This window comes from Argentina silus, assembly GCF_951799395.1.
Source record: "Argentina silus genome assembly, chromosome: 11".
In the NCBI taxonomy this organism is placed as follows: domain Eukaryota; kingdom Metazoa; phylum Chordata; class Actinopteri; order Argentiniformes; family Argentinidae; genus Argentina; species Argentina silus.
In genome coordinates this window covers 14,987,135-15,010,442 of record NC_139665.1, presented here as the reverse complement: position 1 = coordinate 15,010,442, position 23,308 = coordinate 14,987,135, and the positions used below count along the sequence as shown (strand labels likewise).

At 44.0% G+C, this 23,308-nt stretch overlaps 1 protein-coding gene across 3 annotated transcripts; it reads right to left on the bottom strand.

Moving 5' to 3' along the window:
• Positions 1-23,238, bottom strand: top2b (DNA topoisomerase II beta). 3 transcript variants are annotated; one of them, XM_083680284.1, is made up of 36 exons: positions 22,726-23,238; positions 21,055-21,270; positions 20,809-20,899; positions 19,798-19,861; positions 17,077-17,222; positions 15,804-15,901; positions 15,029-15,241; positions 14,163-14,336; positions 13,806-13,907; positions 13,559-13,696; positions 13,265-13,403; positions 12,483-12,640; positions 12,006-12,131; positions 11,294-11,404; positions 10,602-10,707; positions 10,366-10,475; positions 9,865-9,957; positions 9,300-9,414; positions 8,951-9,072; positions 8,647-8,795; positions 8,004-8,235; positions 7,592-7,726; positions 6,947-7,147; positions 6,463-6,658; positions 6,200-6,291; positions 5,822-5,974; positions 4,550-4,633; positions 4,094-4,291; positions 3,748-3,946; positions 3,444-3,605; positions 2,890-3,109; positions 2,432-2,517; positions 1,875-1,973; positions 998-1,147; positions 760-869; positions 1-601 (listed from the first exon to the last, which is right to left on the bottom strand). In XM_083680284.1, the coding sequence occupies exons 1-36, from the start codon at positions 22,765-22,767 to the stop codon at positions 425-427; spliced, it is 5,007 nt and encodes a 1,668-aa protein (XP_083536410.1). In that variant the 5' UTR covers positions 22,768-23,238; the 3' UTR covers positions 1-424. The 3 variants fall into 3 exon arrangements, with proteins under 3 accessions (XP_083536410.1, XP_083536412.1, XP_083536411.1); XM_083680286.1 differs by having other exon boundaries at positions 21,055-21,255; XM_083680285.1 differs by having other exon boundaries at positions 2-601; positions 760-866; positions 1,007-1,147.
• Between the last annotated feature and the right edge of the window lie 70 nt (positions 23,239-23,308).

The following is a 23,308-nucleotide window of genomic DNA, read 5'->3' as shown; positions in this document are numbered from 1 at the left end:
AGTTGCCATGGTAGTGTAGAATGATGCAGTGTGACAAAAGAAAACAACAACAAAGAAAATAACATTCAACAGAAGAAGACCCAAGGGGCACGAAAATCATTTACATTTCATTGTTTACTTCCAAGTTCATTTTTCAAAAAGGTACATTGTCTCTTACTTTTTAACAATTAAAATGTGCTGAAGCACAGCATTTCTAAACCTCTAAAAGCCGCATTGGACAAATACATAACATTTCAATGATAATAAAAAAAACAAAATTGTGTATGTATAATAATAAAAAGTGTAAAACACCTACACAGTAGAAAGCATTAAAACATCACCATTAAAGAAAATTAAAATGAAAGAGGGATAAAATGTACAAAAGTCTGTGGGGGGGGGGGGGGGAGGAGGGGGGTGCCACAGAACAGGAGGTCATCTTCGTCACCTAGTCAAACATGTACTGATCGTCTCCTTCCTCGTCTGACTCGTTAAAGTACTTCACCTCCTTCTTGGCCCTGCCCGCCCGGCCTCGGGAGGCTGCGTCTGACATGCTGAAACTGTTGGAGTCCTGGTCGTCCTCGTCGTCCGACTCAGCTTGAGGTTTCTCAGCTTTCTTCGGCTTCTTCAGACGGTAGGAAAACAATACCAGAAACATGAGATTATTTCATTGGCCGTACGACTTCTGTTTCCTCTTCACTTCGGACTTGGATCGATTCAGTAACTTTGGACATGCATAAAGACAACACTAATATACAAAACTGCGCAGACAAAAAAACTCACCCTGCTGCTGGTTGGTGTCGCTTTCGGTGCTTTTCCAGCCTTCTTCATTGGACTGTAATCATCCTCCTCTGAGCCAGACTGCTTCCTCTTCCTCCCCCGTCCTTTACCTGCACAGGTGAGGTCACATGCACATCACATTCTCAGACTAAAGGAGGATGCACGGTAAGGTCCCTCCAGACCACCAATCTTATCACCAATCCAGACTACAAATCTGACCACCAATTTGATCTCCAATCTGTTGCTGTACCTTTGAGTGCTGGTGTTGCTGCTGCTGCAGGCTTCTTGGAGGAGGTGTCTGAGTCCGAGTCCCATACAGATGTGTCAGGCTTCTTGGCTTTGGGTGTGGGTGCCTTCCTGGGTTTGGGAGCTGCATCTGAGGGCTTTTTAGCTGTGACAGAGAGAATAAGTCATTAGCTACATAGATGAAAACCAATGAAAAACATTCTCCAGTGGCATGGGGTGGCCCAGTGGTCTTGCACCATGGCCTACAGTGCACACGTGCCTATGTCGGAATGGGTTCGGATCCGGCCCATGCCCTGCTGATGGTACACTCCTCCTTACTTCCTGTCTTTCTCTACAATCTCTATCCATTTTACATTTAGGGCATTTAGCAGATGCCTTTATCCAAAGCGACTTACAACAAATACATTTGTCTAGGTAAGTGAATCATCTGTCCATCAATAGCCCCTGGTCCTAATCTGTGCTAGGACCAGGGGCTATTGGCAGTCACAATGCTAAAAGAAGGAAGAATTACTTTTTAAATAAAACATTTTTTTATCAATTTATTTACAGTAGAGAAACTTGTAAAGGGGAGTAGTGGGGATGAAGAGGGACAGTTAAGATGTAGCCTGAAGAGATGGGTCTTCAATCTATGGCAAACACTAGCTACAGAGATGGGTCTTCAATCTCTCCCCCGAAAAAACATCCTCCAATCAACAGGCTATTAATTATACCCAACTGTTTTCACTACATACAGCAACATTGGGATAGAGAGAGAACTTTAATCTATGTACATACAGCAAACACTCCTCCACACTGTATCCATGTAGTCCCTCTTACAATACGCTGTCAAAAATTGCATTGGGAGTCCCCCTAGTGGCATTGTACGGCATTACCTTTCTTTGCTGGGGCCGGTTTTTCAAACGCAGAGCTGCTGGAGTAGGATGAGAAGACGGGACCGTTGTCGTCCTCGTCACTGTCAAACTTGGGCCCATCTGGAAGAACAGATGAAGAGACAGAGGCACTTAACCCCAGAGGAACACAGAGGCCCCGAGCTCATTTACAAACAAATACAGTTCGTCCCCATTTCAATCATTCCCATTCAACTGAGACTTCAGCTTACAACAACAAGTTATTGTGCCCAGTGAGTTTAACAATTGTAGTTGTATCTTTACATTGTGGACACGTCGCGCTTTACGTTTACAATTCATGGAATGTACGTAGTCTGAGTGACCGACGTGTGCCTAAGGCCCTGCCGGACTTTTGTTATCTGAATAAGATGATGGCATACAAATGTACAAGTCCAGACGAAGGTCACGTTGTGTCTGCAGTGTAGCCTGACTGTGTTAGGAAGCGGCCGACCACCTCGCCTTCAACTCTCTCTGTTGAAAGACCGAAGCGTACCAGATGTACCTTAACCCCAGGCATCCCCTAACCCCAGGCGTGTACTCACCGCTGTCATTGCTCTTCTCAGAGAAGGCTGATTTGGAGGAGAACATGTTCTCTGGTTCTTTCTTCTTCTTTGCTGGTGAAATGGACCTGGAGAGATCAAAGCAAGAGTTGGATGAGCTAAACAGTTCTCTCTGATTCCAGACAAACACTAGCTACAAGACTAGAAAGGGAAGCAACAACATTACAGAAAAACAGACTGAGGCCAAATGGATTGACTGCTTGACTGATTGACGCAGCTAGCTTAGTGTCTTGCATACAGATAGGGCCTGGAAGATTGACTAGGGTATTTAAGTAGACCAGTGGTTCTCAACCTGAGGTACGTGTACCCCTGGGGGGACTTGGGCCTATTCACAAGGGGCACTTGTGAAGACTCGTAAAAAGCACATTAGCGGGTACCTCGGGGGTACTTTGGGCAGAGCAAAACGTGATTGAGGGTACAGTAATCAAAAAAAGTCTTACGTTGTCGTCGTGGACTGTTTGGGAGGGGGTAAGATGTCATCATCTTCATCATCATCGTCATCATCATCATCGTGATCGCTGTAGTGATCCTTGCTCTCGGAGGCACCCGTGGTGAAATCCTCTTTGTAGGGCCGAGCTGGTGAAGATGCCGCATCATCATCACCATCTTCATCTCCATCTTCCTCCTCAGAGAAGTCAAAGGTGTACTTGGGCTTGGCAGCTGGAGAGAAGAGAGAAAGTGGACAGAGTTCATTCTAAGTTTTGTGTTCGTTCTATGTGTTTTTTTTCTCAGGGACACTGAAACCCCCATAGCGTAAGCATAGCATAGTTCTATTGCATACGGGTTGCATCACACTGCAGACCGACTCCAGCCCCATCTAGCCAAGACACACCAGACACTCAGACTAACAAAACACTGGAGGAATCTGAAAGTCAAAACGACCTCAGGCAACAGTAATCACAATGTGGAATAAAACAAGCCAGAAGAGGATATGATAATATAAGAGTGTAGTGAATTCCTGAGGTATATGATCATTTAAGAGTCTAGTGAATACCTGAGGCCCTTTGGGACTTAGTGTTTCTGGGGATGACAACAGCCTCACTCTCCTCCAGGTCACTCTCCGACTTGGACTCATCCTCAGACCAAGGGTTACGCTTCTTAACCTTCTTGACCGGTGTTCCCTTGGGTGTTGCCGGTTTCCTTGCTCTGGGGGCACCTGTGATGAAGAAAAAAACAGAAGCCGTTTGATTTTTATGGAGTGTGATGCAGTCCTGAGTGCGATTGAAAGAAAGACCTGTGTCCTATTGTGCTACATCAGAGAACCCAGGGGTTAATTTGTTTGTGAATGGAAAGCTGACCTGGCTCCTTCTTCTCCTTTTTGACACGTGGGGCCTTGGGCTTGGCTGAGGCGGGGGTGATGGCTGAAGAGGCGTTCAGGGAGTTCTCCCCTGTGCCTCTCTCTGAGTTCTCCCCTGTGCCTCTCTCTGAGTTCTCCCCTGAGCCCAGGACACCCATCTCATCATCAAACTCCATCTTCACCACCAGGTCCGAGTCACCCTGAGAGGCAAACACACACACAGGCACACACTTTAAACTGCCTGGTATGAAAGCAAACTGACAAACATCAACAATGTCAACTAGAGTTAAAATTACACACTCATATTTGGTGTTGAGGATTTGGTGCTGCAGATTTAAAGCTCTAACCTTCTTCTTTTTGGTCATCTTCTTGGAGGCGTCTGCCTTCATGGCCTGAGTGATGGTGGGCACGACCCTGCGGCCATAGGGCGAGGGCAGAGTCTCCTCCAGGTGCATCTTCTTTACCTTGGGCTTGCCAACCTTCCCCTTCACCAGCTTGACGCCCTTGCCTACACTCTGGTCTTCCCTCTCCTGGGCCTCCACCCGCTGCACAGGGGTGAACACACTCCAATCAGAAACACTTCATTTGTATGGAGCTTTATAGAAATGCATTGGTCATAATGTGCTTTAACAGCAACCCTGGCTTAAAGCCCTACAAGAGCAAGCAGATTGTGGTCAGGGAAAGCTCATTGGGACTAACCACACTTCATCAACAAAGCAGCCCTTGACACATGCAGGTGCTGTATGAATCAACATCTTTAAAAGCAGTTACTCAGACATGTTTTGTTTTTTTGTTGCACTCACATCCAGCTCCTCAACGAAGACGGCCAGATCCTCCTTCCAAAGATCGTCTGGGGACTTCCTCTCCAGCTCACTGAGCGCTCCTCTCTGTGGCACAACACACACACACACACACACACACACACACACAGGTCAATGAGCGAGTCATCAAAAGCCAATGTACTCCTGTGATGGATCAGTAGAAGTGGTGTAACTGTAGTTGAGATAAAGGTGAACCAAGTGGCTTTGGGCTAGCATTTATGAAGTCAATGTCAGAAGCATCAACCCCATAGAGCAGGTATAGTCACTGCACATGCATCTCGCAGAGCCTTGATTGGTGACTTGCTGTAATATTTCCATTTAAAATGTTCCATTAAGTTACAGACTATACAGCACAATCTCAGTTTCCGAGCAATCCAATTTTACAAGGATAAACTGCACCATTTCGCTTGCCCAATCGGTGGCAGTATTAAAATGTTGAGCTTCTGCAACAACGTGTACGGTGGAGCTAACTGTTGCTTCGCTCTCAGAGAGGCTAGCTATGAAGGCTAGCTATGGAGGCTAGCTATGGAGGCTAGCTATGGAGGCTAGCTATGAAGGCTAGCTATGGAGGCTAGCTGTGGAGGCTAGCTATGGAGGCTAGCTGTGGAGGTGGGAGGGCCGAGCAGCCATGTATCCCACTCGACTGCACGTTTTGGGCATCAAAGTCAGTATTTATCCCCATCTTTGGCTGCATCGAACTCCCTTGCAGTGAACATTTAAAATGGATCGATTAGTAGTGCTGTATTTGGAGTTTTAATTTTTATTACAATTATTGCGTGAGGTGACAGAACTCCTTAATTGGAGGTATGCCATGTTCATTTGCGGTTAACGTGTTATGCTGGCGGCTCCATCAGCGATTGAATTCTGGCAATGTGGTTCTCCCTGGCAAATGTGTGTGATTAGCACTGCCTTGGAGCCTCAAGCAAGTACAGTACCCTCGCCCAAAAGTCTTTGACAGATTCCCATAAACAGTTCCTCCCTTGACAGTTTCTTGTCAACACCCCTTCCTGTGACAGTCTGCTTCCCTTGCATGTTTGTAGAAGAGGTGGGACACTCTCGATGCACAAATACAAGATGTTATTTTTTTTAAATAAATATTAAGAGTGTCTTGCCTCTCCAATGAACATGCATAGATGATTTATTTAAAAGGCAGCACCTCTTCTCCTCTTCTCGTTGTTTGAGCACCAAAAACCTTTTCCATTAAACCCCTTCCGTCAGCTGTGTCCAGCCCTTCCCTGGGCCAGGCTCCAGTACCTTGTTGTCCCTCTGTTTGAGAAGTTCTTCCACCTTCTCCTTGGACAGGCACCACAGGGGCATGTTGAGGATGTAGTTGAAGTTGGGTCCCGACGTCGAGCCGGAGTCCACCGAGGTGTCGCTGTCATTACCGTCGCGTTCTTCCTCAACAGCCTTGGGAGAGAGCACAGCAAGACAGACACTCCAATCAGAAGACAGAATATAGAGCGGCCAGGATGCTTCAGCCAGTCACAGTGTTGAATAGTGGACTGGTGTGGCTCAATGAGGATACAGAGGTGATGTTATGTAAATTAGGTTTTAGTATTCATGAATACTTGGCATGAGAACGCTTTGTTATTTTTCCCAGAAAAAAATCCCAGATTGCCATTTTTTTTTTACCTTTTCCTGGGCTTTGTTCCATGCTATCACTGGGTCAGACTCAAAGCCTTTCTGGACCAGCATTCGGATCAGATCCTTTTTAGACTTGTTCTCTGTGAGCAAGCAAGCAAGCAAGCACAGGGTTTAAAATCAACACATAATTGAACTTGTATACAAAATTTCTAAGTATTCCAATAAAATAATAAAATGTCAAGAAATCATTCAAATAAACCATCATTAAAATGACAAGAGAAGAGAGAGAAGAGCAGACTTTGTATTCTTACCAATTGAAACCTTTCCTTCGATCTTCTCCAGTACAAATCTGGCCTGATTGGACAATTTGGCTGCCTCCGCCCCTAAGCTCCCCACCAGCCAATCCTTCCTCAGTTTGTAGTAGTGCAACCGGAGCTCGAAGAACTCCTTAAGAATGTCTTGAACCGAATCGTACCTCTTCAGACAGCCCATGTGGTCAAACAACACCTAAATGGGAGAAGTCTCCTTCAGTAATTCCCACAACTATAGTCTACCCCACTGATCATCATCAACTATAAGAATTAATCGTCTCTAACCTGTAAGCTCATGACACCACAGAGCCCAAACAAGCTGAGCTGAACTGTGCCAGCCTGGTGACACAACCTCCATAGTTACTGTTACTTTGCCGGAAGGGACAATGTGAAAAGATATCCGAGGCAGTACGGCTCGGGATGGCCTTGTGTAGTGTGTAAAACCCCTTGTGTAGCGTGTAAAACAGTGAGAGAGTGCACTCACCATGGAGTTGCAGGTGAGACTGGACTGCAGCTTGAAGACTTTGTGGAGCCCAGCTACCTCCGCCTGGGCCAGTTTCTCCTCCGACATGCGCACCACAAACTTGACGGTGGAGTCGGTGTGGTACTCCTTGTAGTCGTTGATGAGCGCTGGGGTCTTCTCTGTGCCCTGCAGCATTGGCTCCAGCACAGACTCTTTGTAAGCCTGCATGGTGAGAGAGGGACGGGAATTAACAAAGGTAGTTATGCTGATATCTTTCATTAGAACAATGAAAGCAAACAAACAGGTCTGAAAACAACAGTTCCTATTATTTGTTTATTTATTTATTTGCACAGATAACGAAATTACAAAACAGTGAAAGAATAAAATGGATTAAAAAGTGCATGAGAGGTAAGAAACCAGCCTAGGGCTTATATTAAAACCTCACAATAACTTAAAACATAAAGGTTAGCGAGAAAAGAAAAACAAAGACTTAAGCCATTTCATTTGAGATGAAACAAGAAACAAATAACACCACAATATAAGCGGTACAGAAACTTAAATACTTTAATCAATTAATTAATCCAGAAAACCTGCCCAACAGGATGTGTGGGTGTGAACGGGAGCAAGGGAGTTCCAGGATTGATAATCCTGGCATTAGTAGCGTACCTGTGTCCAGGTCCGGACAGGAAGCTCAGTGATCTCAATGGTGTTCTTGTCCAGGACAGACACCTCCCCACTCACCATGAACTGATTCTGGCCCAGCTCATGGATAATACCTTTGAAGTTCTTGTACCTGGGCAGCTGTGGAAGTAGACAACATACATGGATATCAACATTCAGTTACAGGTAGATATATAATACCTGCATAATTTGTCTGTTAGAACATGCAGTAAGAGTGTTTTTTAAGTGTACTCAAAGTAGTGTTTTTTTCAGTGTACTCACAAAGTAGTTTTGATTAGTAACTGTACTACTATAAATCAGTAGTAACTGATTTACCAGAAGAAAAGCATGGTCCATAGATGACCAATCAACTACCAAAATCATGGTTTAACTGTCTTCTCTGACATGAGTGTTTTACCATGGGCAGGGGGTCCTGTGACTTGAGCATGCGGTAGATGTTGTTGACGATCTCGCGGACGTCGTAGTTGGGGATCTTGCAGGCCCAGCCTGTTCCGATGCCCTCGGCCCCGTTCACCAACACCATGGGGATGATGGGGATGTACCACTCTGGCTCTACCTTCTGGTTGTCATCCCACAGGAACTTGAGCAGACTGGAGTCCACCGCTGGGAACAGCAGCTTGGCCAGAGGACTGGGGGGAGGAAAAAAGGGGTAGATAAGATGATGTTACTTTCACAGATATATATATATATATATATATATATATATTAGCCCAGCCACCACCCCCCTCATCGAAAATCAAGTATTTTGTTTGTTTTTACCATCATCAGTTTTAGTCATTAAGCAGGCACTCCTATTCAGAGACTACTTACAAAATGCATTAATGTAACGTTTTTGAAACAACTACATATCACTATCATCTGAAGTAAGACCTTATAAAGATACTTTAGGTAGATTGCGATCCAGGATCAGATCTATCTGGCAGGTTTTGAGTAGTAGGGGGAATCAGCCAGCTCGATCTGATCCTGGATAGAAAAAAAAAGAATCTTCATCACTCTGGTCTAGATGAAAGGTTTTGAAATACTGAGCCCAGGAGACTGACCTGAGCATAGTGAAGATATAACGGGGGCTGGCAGCGTCCTTGCCTCCCTGGATGCGGGTACCAAACTGACCCAGGGGCTGCAGGACGTTCACGTTGTTGCTACCCACAAAGTTCTGCGCCAAGTTGACGATCGTCATCATCAGGGCTTGCTGATTGAACAAAGACACACAGAGGGGCGTTCGTCAATGTAATACTGTGGCAACTTCTACATCCCTTCTGTCTTTACAGAGAAGCAAACAAAGGTAGTTGTTCTTCAGGGGGTATGAATTAAAAAAAAAGGGGAAATGGCGTTAAGTGTTCTTACCTCCCCGTGATGGTAAGCAGACTGCTCTGCCACTGAACCAGCCAGCTGGGCCACCTTCACCTCCCTCTTGTCGTTCCTCTTCATGCAGGTGAATATCACTTTCCTCTGGCCAGGCTTCAGGCCTACACACACACACAACATCATCAGAAGGGGACCACATCACTCACTCACACACACACACAATCATTGGAAGACCACATCACACACGGACACAACACACGAGACAGTCAAGAATTCAGTTCACAGCAGGTTCAGGCTTTTCTGTTCCGTTCCCCATTAAACTTTTTCACACCACAAACATCGAAACAAACACTACAAAGAGAGGCCTCCGGGGAGTGAGTATACAAACCGTCAACTAAGGATGGAATGGATCTCTCGTTGTCAGAGTTAGAGAAGAGGATGAGCTCTTTGTTGATGAAGTCGTTGTAGGATAGGTGGCGTGTCTGTGTCCCGTACAGGAATTGCTGGAGGGAAGAAAATATAGACTTGAATCAGCGCTCTGATGTTCTCACATCTGATCAGTTTCACATGGGGAACGCAGCTCTTACTGTACGAGTCATTAACAAAGACATCAACTAAACTAGCGCGATTTGTATATTTTAAGTATTTCCATTCCAATGGTGATATCAGGGGAAAACTGCAAACACACACTCACTCATCAAATTAGAAAGCAAATCAAAGGAAGCGGAGGCTCGACAGCTGGTCCAAATTCATTCTGACAGTGGTGGTATGTTTGTATGTAAACAGAAAGATCTAAAAACAGAAATGTCTACATGCTCTTTCTGTAATCATCCTCACACAGCCAGACCCAGCACGCTGTGCAGACACACCCACCTCTGGCAGGCCCAGCACCCACTCTAACAGACACACCCACTCTTAAGTGCAGACACACCCACTGTGACAGACACACCCACCTCTGGCAGGCCGTGCATCCTCCTCTGGCGTCTGTCCTCCATGAAGTTGGTCAGCCACTCCTTCCTGTCGTCAGTCTTCTTTTTACTGAAGGCCTACAGACCAGAACAGGGGAGAAGCTGATAAGCCAAGGGCGTCACAGGTAGCGCACAGAAGAGTAACTCAAACACTCTCAGGTGTGTGCTGCAGTGGAGGCTGGTGGAGGTAGAAATCGGAGGACGGGCTCTTTGTAATGCATGGAACGGAATAAGACATGGTATAAATGTTTGATACCATGTGTCATTCCATGCATTACAATGAGCCCGTCCTCCAATTTCTGCCTCCACCGGCCTCCCCTGGTGTGCTGATGTGATAGGATGAGGAAAGTTATTCAAGTAAGTGAAACAGCAAATCTTGCTTGACGAATAGAATTTGTAACTGCAGGTATTTTCTGCTCATTTAACGAGCCAATCTTCAAGCACCATGACGAGGCAATGAGACGCAGAGTGGTATTGTAAACACACCAGGGTAATAGCAGAATCGTCCTCTGTGCCACCGTATCTAAACGTAATCCGATGTTTCTCCATGTCAGCGAAGTACTCCTTCGCCTCTTTGCTCGTACTTGTTCCCAAACCTGGAACCCAGAGAATTAGACATTCACGACAGACGTACACATCAAATGAAAACAGCAAGGCTTTTGAGAATCGGTTAGTTTGAGAGGGGTTATATAGAATTTATAGATTATATAGAGAAAACAAACCTTTGTAGTACTTTATGTGCCAGGTTTTAAAGTTATCAGTTTGTTTCTTCCATTCGTCAAACTCTGGAATGCTGTAGAAGGAAAACTCCTGCTTATTTTTGCTCACCTGTAGAAAGAAAGAGGGGGAATTAATAGTTAAAAGTAACATTATAATTTTATATTTTGGTAACAATGGGACACTGTACGGTATGGACCAAATCTGTCAAAGAGGGGTCTCATATATTGTTTTTAAATACATGCAGTAACATACCGGCCCTGTGTGTTTCATGTTTAGTGTATCACAGACAATTCACACTTTCAATGGCAAATTGCCACTGAGGATGCTTTTTAGTCTAAGACTAGGCTTAACTTAAGCCTCGTCTGTGAAACCGGCCCATAGTGTGTCTAATAACAATGGATAATCAATAAACCTTTTTGTACGGTTTGTTCAGAACAAGCATTATGATGAAGCCGTGCTTTATTCCCTGATAAAATAACAGCTATGATGCGTTTTACCTGTTTACCATACATGGCAGTAATATCCCTGCGCTAACACTCAAACAAATAAGGCACGAGAGACCGAGCTTTATTGTGAATAAAGTCACCGCAGATTATTTGGTTCCTCGCTAAGCAGGCAACCAATGTCCCTCAGCAGTGGCTGTATTTACAATTACGCACTGTCTCCTGTCTTATTGCTTAAGTAAAACCCTTACTTTGACAATGGGCGTGATGAACTCCTCCAGGAAGGTGTGTTTCAGGAGTGACGGCCAGTTGTGGTGGAAGAAGTTGATCAACAGACCTTTGATATGAGAGCCGTCTTGATCCTGCCAGCAGACAATAAACACATTATATTATCACCTTGGATTAGAAAGACCAGGAGACTGTATAACCTTGTTAGAACACGCTGGCAAAGTGGAACGTCACTGGAGACAAACAAAGGTTCAGCGCTGCAAAACTGACATGAAAATGGTCATATTTGGCTGATAAATGTACTCCCACCATAATATAATTCAATGTTCGCTTTCCCCATCATCCCAGAAACAGAGAGTGTGTATAAAACTAATGCCGGTTAGAACATAAAATATATATATTGTTTTAAAGCTATATCAGCGACTGATCACGTTAGCCACGTTACCTGTACTAGCACACGTCTCAAATATCAAATCAAAACATTTTAGCGCTCAACAATCTCTTAAATAGCTATATTTACAGTCTCCTTAAGGGAGCTTTCTTTACAACCTTGCCATGTTTGTCTCCAGATATTTTCACTGTCATGGTATTCTTTGATTGTGACACACTCATCACTTGACCAGCATATTCATTTTATGACTTCTGTCAATCAGACATCGGTCGGCTAGATTAAGTTATTAGATTAATAATTAGATAGAATAAATTAAATGTTATTAAATAGATTAAGTGTTAGACCTGGTCGGTCATGATCATGATCCTGCCGTAGCGTAGCGATCGGAGCGACTCTGGGTCGTCGTAGCTCTTCTTGTACTGAAGGCCCATGATTTTGATGACGCTGTTGATTTCAGCATTCTCCATGATCTGTTGGGAAGAGAATAAAAAATAATAATAATCATGTTTAATTGGTTGATTGTTTGTCATAGTGGCAAAAGATCAATACTCAAGGGCCGAGTATTTCAAAACTTTTAATCTGGATCAGAACCCAGATCAAAATCCAGATTCTTTCTTTTGGTATCCAGGATCAGATCAAGCCGGGTTGACCCCTATACTATTCAAAATCAGCCATATAAATCTGACACTGGATTGCAAAAAAGAATCTGGATCATTTTGATTTAGATTAAAAGTTTTGAAATACTGCAGGAGACTTTAATGTAGGTAATACACCACACTTGCACTCTGCCAGGGCAAACTAATTTCCCACTTGACACTTACCTGCTTGTGTGTGGCCTCTCGTACATTCAGGATCTTCCCTCTTAGCGGAAAGACTCCGTAGCGATCTCGTCCGATAATGCCCAGACCAGAGACCGCCAGGGACTTGGCTGAGTCTCCCTCAGTGAGGATGAGAGTGCATTCTGAGGAGTGTTTTCCACCTGGACCACAAACAAAGATAAGACATTTCAATGCAAGATAAGCAGGAGACCGGAGCGCTTCTTGGGTGGAAAAAAAACATAAAAACAGGTTAGACGGTGCTCTTCCGATGAAGGCTACACAGCCGAGATGTGCAAGTGTGCCAGGATTTCAATACTCCTTTGTGGACATGCCAATTTAGTAGTGCCCACATTTCAATGTGTCGAAGTAATCTTAATGTTTACGGTTCTCAGACTGGGATTTCTTCAGTGTGCCAGCATGTCAGCGGATATGAGCAGCTTAGCGACTGTGTGCACAGAGAAATCACACGTGCTTCCATATCAACGTATAACAGGAGACATTCTCTCCTGCACACTGATGCATCCATTTATCCACAATAAATATATTATGATTGGATATGTGTACATTGGAGTGCTGTCCATTATACATTTTCATAACATTTTCCACAATGATTCAGCACCCACATTATTTTGTATGAAACCTTCAATCAACAGTCATTATTTACACTGAGAGAAAGAGGAGTGCTGTGCAAATGTTCTGTTGTACAGTGGTAGAAGACACTGTAGCTAAAGCAGTTTCACAGCCAAGCCTGTAGACAAGGCTGAATGAATAGCTCATTCACTTACCGGCATCGTTGGCATCGTCCAGCTTAGGGATGCCCTTGATCTTGCTGTGCTTCACAGAGGAGCACTTTTTATTCAGTTGAGTCTGTGCCTTGAACTTCACCCAGTTGAGTATACTTTCCACGATTCCGCAATTGGTTGCCTGCGGACGAAATAAACAACAAAATCAGTTTTATAACCATGTTCATTGTTCAGGTGGACAAGATTACCAGAGAGGACCTTCAGTAGCAAGGTTTGGGTTCACGTGATGTGTCACTTTGGGGAAGAAAATAGTTGTGTGGTAGAGAACATCCATACCGCTCTGATGAACTTCTCAGACAGGGGACATTTGGAGCCAAAGCTTTTCGTTTGGAGTGTCATGTTCTCCTTGGTCTGGGAGTCAAAAGACGGGTTCTCGATCAACGCATTCACAAACACCCAGATGTGGTTCTTCACCTGAAAGAGAAGGGGGTGATTAGTATTGTGACACACACGTGTGACCGTAACCCTAAATCATGTGGTAAGAGACTCATACTAGGTTTAAAAGTAGAGGCGTGAGTCTCACCTGGAAGGGTTTGACTGAAACACCAGCTTTGTTCTTCTTCTTCACCACTTCGATAAGCTTGGCCACGATCTGGTCCACCACATAGTCAATGTGTCTGCCTCCCTGAGCAAACCAAAACATAGAGTGTTAAACATAACATTTAAAAAAAGAAATGGGATTCATATCAGAAATGGGATTTTGTGAGTAATGCGCTGCAATTTATAATTTTTTGACACCAATAACAACTGTGTTTAATAGCCAAAACAAACATACCTTAGTGGGGTGTTCTTCTTCATTAGTGTTTAATGGCGGTAAACAAACAAAACTAAGTGGTGTGTTCTTCTTCGTTAGCGCTTAATGGTCGGCGGGTAAACAAACCTTAGTGGTGGCGATGCTGTTGACAAAGCTGATCTGCTGGAAGCCCTTCTCGCTCATGGTAAGGCACACTTCCCACCGGTCGTTAACGGACTCGTTCACCACTTTCAACGCCACGCCGGTCTCATCCAGCTTGTCCTTGACGTACAGGTCCACGTAGCTGCGGAACCCGTTCACCTGAGGAGGGACAGAGACAGGTGTGAGGAAACAATATATATACATTACCAATCAAAAGTTTGGACACACCTCCTCATTCAATGGTTTTTCTTTATTTTTTATTATTTTCTACATTGTGGATTAATATTGAAGACATCAAAACTATGAAGGAACACATATGGAATTATGTAGTAAACAAAAGTGTGAAACAAACCAGAACATGTTTTATATTTTAGATTCTTCAAAGTAGCCACCTTTTGCTTTGATGACAGCTTTGCACACTCTTGGCAAGGGGTGTCCACATTTTTTTTTAACAGGGTACTTCATTTAACAAGTATTGTTTAAGGGTCCCCTCGTGGCTGATGACCTTTGCACAGCATCAGGGTTCTCCCCAAAGAACGCAATAGTGGCGCAGTGCCACCATGCCCACCTGGCTCCGCCACCATGTAAACATTTAAGAGCTAATTCAACTGATATTTAGTGATGATGAGTCACTATCGTTGTCAAAAGCGAAAGTGTTACGTTCCTCCATTAAAGCAATGTTTTAGCTGCATTTTTAGCACTTTTTGACATGAATACACGCAAGTCGGTTTTGGTAATGCAATACAGCACAACCTTGTTAAAAAAGATCCTGGGGAGAGCCCTGAGAATGCATAACGAGAAAACTGGCCCCACTACTTACTACTATATGAGTATGTGGAAGGGAGACTTACAGGCAGTTTCTTCCCGTTAAACATGACTTTGACACCCTTGCAGCAGCCGGCTATGTCATAGGCTCTCCTGGTGAGCAAAGCCACAATGTCTTTGTCCAGCTTCTCCATGTTGAATTTGGACAGGTCAGGCTGGAAGGTGACGCAGGTGAAGTCCTCCCCGTCGAAGAACTTGATCTTGGGATCGCTCGTCTTGGTCATGTTGTTCTGCCAGGTCTAGGGGAAGAGAGAGTGGGTATTTAATGTTGGCTGACAATGAAAACACTATACTTTTTCATGTTGAAAAAAACTACTTTAATCTGTCCTGACATTGCAAGGTGAAATTACTGGAACATTAATTCCGGTAAAAGGGTAAAAGGCTTCGTAGAGCTGATTTAATTTAGCGATTGTCAAAGTTATGCAGAAACTCTTGTTATGGGAGATGGCAAATGTAGGACAAACCACACAGACAGAAAACCATAATGTAGTTTACAGACATAACAAACATCCCAGTACCTGCAATATAAACATCCCGTGAGTGATAATAGTCAAGAACCACAGCTAAAACCCTGAACAGTGCTACCCTTGTCAGGATGACACACAGCGACCACAATCTGTGGTGAGGATCAACTTGTACATACCTCATATGTCACATAAGTCACAAACGCCCTATAAAAATTTAAAAAACAACTGTTTTTTCTTTCTGTTTGATAACAATTCATAAACTATCAATGTCAATTGAAAGTTGTCACTTTCGTGAAAACACAAATGTAAATCAGATTGAAATCAGTTTCTGTACCTGCTTGAAGCTGTGTTTGTACTCTTTGCAGGCAGTTTCCACAGTGAACTTGGTACTGAAGATGTTGCAGAGTTTAGCACCGTACCCATTCCTTCCACCTACGAGCGAAGCAGTTTGAATTCAGTTAGACTTGTGCTGTATGTTGCTGGAGAGCATTCGTCATTCATCCACTCAACTGTTACACACTATAAAATACTTTTTTTAGATTACGATCAACAAATCAGACTTAATAGAATTCTTAAAGGGCAAGTTTACCCGAAATCCATTTTCATGTCCATTTCTGTGATGCTTACCGTCTAGAACTATAATAATTTCATGTGCAGCTTTATCATAGCTATTGAAACGCAAGGGCTGTGTTTACTTGTGCTTCCTTCAAATTCTCATACCGGATTAAAATACGTCTGGTGAGACTTTTTGCACTCTGACCCTGCTCTGCCAGTGATTCGCAGACAGCAGCACATGCTAGCTTTTGCGCTTGTTCAACAGAAGGGCGTGGGAGGGAGAGGGGAATCTTGGGAGTAGTGTTGCACGGTACACTGACACCAACGGTATATCATGGTACCAAAGCCATATGATACTTATGTTACCAGTGCTATGGGAAACCGTATTACCGCTTCATATGGTACTACTTGTTAATTGTAGAGCTAGCCTTCCACGTATGGGACTAGCCTGTGAATGCGGCGCTCAAAGCAGTGCCTGTCAGTGGAAAGGCAGGAATCAGGGCTGTCCTGTGCGTTGCGGAGCAACTGCTGCTCGGTAATGAAATGCATGCTAACATGAAACGTGATACAATTCGGTCATGTGTGTGTGTGTGTGTGAGAAAGAGAGGTGTTTGTGTGAGTGTATGTCTGTGTGTGTGTGTGTGTGCATATTGTAAATAAGCCCTCTTATTTGTGTGAATTCAGAGGACAGCCCATCTCTCTCCCATGTACTGCATCTTGGAACTGTTGTTCAGTTGTTATGACATCCTCATTATTGTAAGTGAGCAGGCGCCAATAAATGCTTTATGGTATTGTGACACTCTATTTGGGAGTACGAATTGACTCAAATGGGCAATTTGGAACATCAGGACTGATCAGGGCATTCAAAGACAGATATATTGACTCAGAGATCGTTTTAAAACACGTTTTTTCTGTGAATGTGTCTATTGACTAATGGCAAAAACAAATCCACTGGATCACAGGGTAAAATTCCGCTTTACGGTCAGTCATCAGAATGTTATCAAGGCAAATGCTGATGTTCCAGATGATCTTTCTCATCTCCATTTCCTCACCTGTGACTTTCTTCTCATCGTCGTCGTAGTTACTGGAGGTGAGGAGGTGGCCGAAGATGAGAGCAGGGACGTACATCTTCTCATCCTTGTGTTCCACCACAGGGATTCCTTTCCCGTTGTTCCAGATGGTGATGATGTTGGACTCGCTGGAGAGAGGAGCAGAGTAAAATGAAAGGATCGTTGAATAACAATTATACAACGGGTTGATGAAAACAAGCATCGTGATCGGACGAGAGGCGTTCGAAGCTGTGATTTAATAACGATAATGTCACGGTAAATCACCGGTTATGATATTCCTACGCTGCAGCAGATGTGTGTAATAGGTTCCCTTGACAAAGTTTGTAGTTCGGGGAACTACATTTCTCAGCGCAGGGCAGAAACCTCCACAATCTCTCAGAAAACTAAAACGTTGTTTTCTCGTCATAATTTCCGGTTTGTGCCGCTGCACGTCGTGCCTAACAACTCCACCTACCCGTGACAATACAGACGATAACTCGCAGCCTCTGGGGGATCGTTGCTTAATTAACACCTCAGATCTCCATTAGACTACCACAGCCAAGCTAATTCCCCCTTTCCATTTGGATTTGATAACGAGTGCAACAACCTTAGTTCCAGCCAACCTCTACTCTCTGACAATCCAACATCCAACATGCTTATACATTCCAAGGACACCAAAGCGTTTCAAATGAACTTGAGCTACGATTAAAAAAATAAAAAAATAAAAAACACTGCCGCAAAACAGCATAATGAGCCAACCTGGCAATGAGGTAAGCGTGTGTGGACGATGTCCATAAAACCCTATTAACTGCAGCCCTCGAGAACAGCAGCAGGCCAGATGATGTCACGTATCAGGCCCTCTGAAGGACATGGTGATGTTTTAGCGGAGGGCTTGTGGATGCAGGCGTCGTAGGCGAACCGCATGTAAAATGAGCAGTCTCCCTTCCTTCCTCCCTGCCTGCATTCCAGAACCTGCTCATTAAGACGCTCCCAGATCCATCAGCCCTCGATGGCCCCGTCTCCTCCCTCCCTGTCTGTCTGTCTCTCTCTCTCTTCTGCCGGCTGCCTCACTCCTCTAAATGTCCCCATATTCTCCCTGAACCCTCCCTGTACCTCTGCGTCTCTCAACGCCACTAAACCAACACAGGATAGATTACCAATAAGGGATAGCGAAGTACTCATCTTGCACACGACGGTCGGTTTCTGCTATCTTATTTCCATGGGTTGTAAAACGGGTTGTTCTTGCCCAATAAAAAGGATGCATTTTGTCATTCAACAAGCGTCTTCCTAAATGGTCAGGCTAGTTGGTTTGCGCAACAATTCACATGCAGCCCTACAGTTCTCTAAGAGCCTTTCTAAAGTGAATTTGTTTACATCCAAGATAATTCCAACATCTTTGCCTCTTCAGGAGGGATGAATATATGCAGATGTCATGTATCAAAGGACATACCACGGCATACACTAAGTGTGAAACATCAAACATACAGCATACGAAACATCAAACATACGAAACATCAAACACATGAAACATCAAACATATGACACATCAAACATATGACACACAGTAGGTCAATATATTTACGTATCAATATAATTTCCAGGGTAACACTGTATAAGTTGTCATCTACCTTTGAATGGCAAGAGGGCTTTGAGAAATGCTGGGACAGGATAGAAACGTAAAGTAATAATCTAACAGCATTAAGTGTGAAAGCATAGACAGTTCTTTCCTTTTGCTTCGATAAAGCCATTACTATTCAGCTTCACTACTCAGCACATACTGTAGGATGGCTACTGTGCCTCCTGAAAGGTGGGGGAGTGATGCTTATTTAGGAGATGGACAAAAACAACAGGGTCTGTAATGTAGAGGTGCTCCGAGTACTCTGGGCATTTTACAGATGCGATGATCACCCAACCATTTTAAGACACGACCCGCAATCGGAGAGTGTTCATTTCCATCTCAAAACATTTACTCCGTTGGCCAGTGAGCTGTCTGTGAACGGTTGGGAGACGTGTGCGATTTTCCTGCTGCCATTAATGTAATGTACTCGCATGAGCCAATATGTGTGTGATAACAGGAAGGAACATTTTACGGGGAGGAAAGACACAAACGCTCGCTAATAGGCAAGGCGCCTGGCAGGCTCGCACAGCTCCGACGGCGTTCTCAACTGTCCGCTTCATCATTTTTATTTATTTTTTTAAATATGTTTTTAGGGCGTTTCTGCTTTATTGGGATAGAGACAGTAGAGATTGAGAGGGAGGGTGGGTGGGTGAGGGAGAGGAGGGATGACATGCAGGATATGTCGATGGCCGGAATCGAACCAGGGACCTTGCGGTGATGTGGTATGCGCCTTAGTGTGCTACGCCATGTGAGCGCCCCCCGCTTCATCATTTTTAGCATTTAAAAATCACACTCCCGGTTGTCTGATCACGACTATCATATGTTGACGGGTATCAAGTCCTGATTAACGGACATGGGTCCGGAGACTAATTTAACCCGATCGGTACACCTCTTATACTCTCTCTATACTGTCCCATTGGGATGAGGATTCAGTGTGTACCCATTGGGATGAGGATTCAGTGTGTACCCATTGGGATGAGGATTCAGTGTGTACTCATTGGGATGACGATTCAGTGTGTACCCATTGGGATGAGGATTCAGTGTGTACCCATTGGGATGAGGATTCAGTGTGTACCCATTGGGATGAGGATTCAGTGTGTACTCACGGGTCCATGGAGATCTTTATGGTGTTCATGTTCTTGTCCCTTTGTTTGTTGTCGGATGCGTTGACTGTGGGATAGAAAGACAAGTCCTAATGAGAGGCAGCATCCTAGAAGGGACCTGATTCTGTTGATTCTAATACATCCTAATTGGTTTTGATAAAACCAGGACTTGCTGACACCCTACATCTCTAGAACACAAATGGGTACTTGGTGCCAGCATTTTCATCAATGATCGAATCCTAGCTTGGGAGTCGCAGCAAAGAGGGAATTAAGTCACACTTGGGAACAAATTAACTTGCATGACCTAAAAAAAATCCTTACCACATCCATTTACACATCAGAGTGGTTTTCTCTTCAAACCAGTCTCTGATACAGAGAACATCTTGAAAAGTAAAACAGCTCATCACCCTTCCCTTTTTGTTTGCATGAACTCTATGATTTCAAGCATCAGCCTGGGTTGTAATGTGACACATTTTGAATGGATCATGGACGTTGTATGAATACGCGGTCAGGGAGGAGTGAGTGATGGCATTACCACAGTACTACTATAAAAATCCAAAATGAACCCAGTGTGCGCAGATCAAATCCCATTAATTTCTTGAGGGGTATGAATACAAAAGAGGTTGTTGTTTCTACAGCACAACACTACATTCATGTGCCAGTCTGCCAAACTTGTAACAGACCAGGGACAGGGCTGCTTGCCCTAACCAGATGCAGGGACCTCCAATAAAACATGTTCTCAGACAGGACAGCTTATCATTCCATACAGATGACAACATGTGGAATAGGGAAAGAAAGGCTTCCAACAGAGTACACAAGGACAAGCTGACAGATCGACAATTAATCTACAAGCGACTTCAGATAATTCCACTTATCTGCAATGTCAACCAAGTGATTATTTGTGGTACTCCACCTGAGGCCACAGCGATAATGGATTTGAGTATTGCTTGTTTATAATGACCACGATGTTGACTGTGTGTGTTATGCGATAATAATCAGGATAAATAAACTCACCGAGAATTTCATCAAAGATTTTGTATAATCCAGGGACGTAGGTGATTTCTCGCAAGTTCATTCCAAGATCTTCATCGAAGACCCACAAATGCTGAAAGGATAAACAGATGACACAGACAAAGTATTCTTTTACACATCAGTCATACGTCATTTTTATGGAACAAATAGAGCCATTATTTCTTATAACTGTGTGTGTGTGTGTGTGTGTGTTTTATTGTGTGTGTGTGTGTGTGTGTGTTGACCTACCTGAGTGACAGGTTCCACGGATCCGATGTAGGTGTCTGGACGGAGTAGGATGTGCTCCAGCTGGGTCTTCTTCTGGTACACACGCTCCACCGACATCTTCTTGGAACCCTCCTTCTTGGCTCCGCCCTCCTTCTTGGCTCCGCCCTCGCCCTTGCCACCGTCACCCCTGCCGTTCGCCTCTTCCTTTTTTGCGGCATTGTTCTTTTCAAAGATGGTCTGTTATTAGACACATGTGCACAACTTTGTTAAGAAAACACTAGAGATAAATGTTTTCGAGCGCTGGCAACTGATTATCAGTTCTACCACCAGGAGAAGGCACCACCACCCTTATCTATGGTTTGGTTGGTTGGTTGGTTGCCTGGATCAAGACCCCCCTTTGGTTAAGACAGGGGGTTTGATATCTAACTGTTAAGTTTAATAACGTGGGATTTATTGCACCAGGCAATACGTAGTTATTTAATTTGTGGATGTAATTCCATTTTTTATGTGGCTTTAAAAAAAAAAAAAGATCTTAACTACGCTGTGGTATTGTTAAGTATGACTCGCGCGAATAATCAATAATGTTCTCTCAAACACTACAGTGAACTAATTGAATGGTGTGCCAGTAAATAATAATCTATAGTCTCCTCTCCCCCTTGGGACATTAATAAATGTGTCTATTAGGGAGGTATTAAGGCAGCTGATCCTAACACTCCACAACAGCCAATAATCAGGGCTCAAGAGTTTCCCTACTGTAGGTCATAGGTCAAAGCAACATGGCAGAGCCTAATCAACCCACTACTACTGTGGAGTACTAACATTCGTAACAGGGAAACGAGATGAATTAAAATAGCATCTAGGGAGTTTAATTATTGAGTCTCTGAAGGTGTAGCACATGCCATATTTGAGCTGTTTAGAACCATATTGTTCAGTCCAGTTAGGGGGGAGGCTAGCTCGGACGGGCATGGTCCATCCGTGGAAGACATCCATCAGACTTTCAGTCTTCTACTCTGAAGGCCAGCGAGGCCCCGGACACGCTGAATGAAGCCTACATGACCTCCAGCTCACATCTCTGCGTATCGCGCCCAGCTGCTCCATTGTTCAGAGCCGTGTGGCACCCAAACTGTGCCGACAGGAGGCTGCGTCTACGGGATGGCTACTGCTAACTTATGCCGTTGCAATTTGAAATGACTGTTTAAAAATATGCATTCCTTTGATGGAAACAATTATGGGCTACTCACGAGTGATCATTATTCACCGATGCACGACTCTATACATAATCGAATAGGTTTGTATATTAAATGTCAAAACTGATATCAACCACAGTTGACGTGTATTTTAACAAAGAACTTTTGGGAGATACGTGTCTCCTTCACCCTACCTTCCTGCAGAATAATTTCTCCGAACGTTAATTAGATACATTTATCTACATGTTATCATTTTTTGACTGACTAGCAGTATTGTAGCCGCGCGGTGCAATCGTGAATTAATCCCTCAATTAGTGGCCCGTTTCAAGGCGCAGGCTAGTTTGGGTTGACTATCAACTAGCAACAATGGCCATTTTAGTCTGTCCGGACAAACTAGTTCATGCAGGGATGTTCCTTCATGCAACCTCATATAAGGCCAAAACTAACTGATAAAATAAAGAAAACTTGTCCAGTTATGTTACATTGTAACAGAATTGTAACTTACCACCCAAGTCAGACCGCCGCTTCCTGCTGCGCCGTTGGACATCTTTCTTTTGTGTTCCCCTAAATCTTCGTGATGTGCCTAGCGAAAAAAAAATACTTCCAGGCCTGCATAAAATAATGTCCATAAACTCAGGGGCCGTGACAATTACTTGACCCCATTGAGAAGTGTTTATGGTTATATTCTATGTCAGTCTTGTGTACAAATGTCTTCAAATGACGTCAAAACAGTTCCAGTGCTGAGGGGAGTGTATCGCGGCTATTGTTAAAATCGACAAGCGGTGGCACAACTAGGCCTGAATCTCCAACAAAGCTTGCGTGCTACTTACTGAGGTATAAATACTGTACAAAACGCTATAATTAAATACTCACAACATTTCATGAAGTTAAAAAACGAATGGTTAGAATTCATAAATAAAACGCCTTTAAAACGCGGGTACACTCCAATACTTATATTTTCATTCAGAAACAAAAACACCGCCGCCTGCCTCCGTCCGGCTCCACCATCCGCACGGCGACAATCCCCACGGCTGAACTCACCAATCCCCTGCTCGGTTTCTGAGGCACCGGTACTTCAGCCAATGAGA

Bases quoted from the DNA above. Each gene is read 5' to 3' on its own strand.
- top2b (XM_083680284.1), bottom strand. From the start codon at position 22,767: ATGTCCAACGGCGCAGCAGGAAGCGGCGGTCTGACTTGGGTG. The intron at 6,292-6,462 runs GTAAGAATACAA...GCTTGCTCACAG, and splicing joins CGAAGGAAAGGTTTCAATTG to AGAACAAGTCTAAAAAGGAT. The intron at 1,148-1,874 runs GTAATGCCGTAC...TCTCTGTCACAG, and splicing joins ACCGGCCCCAGCAAAGAAAG to CTAAAAAGCCCTCAGATGCA.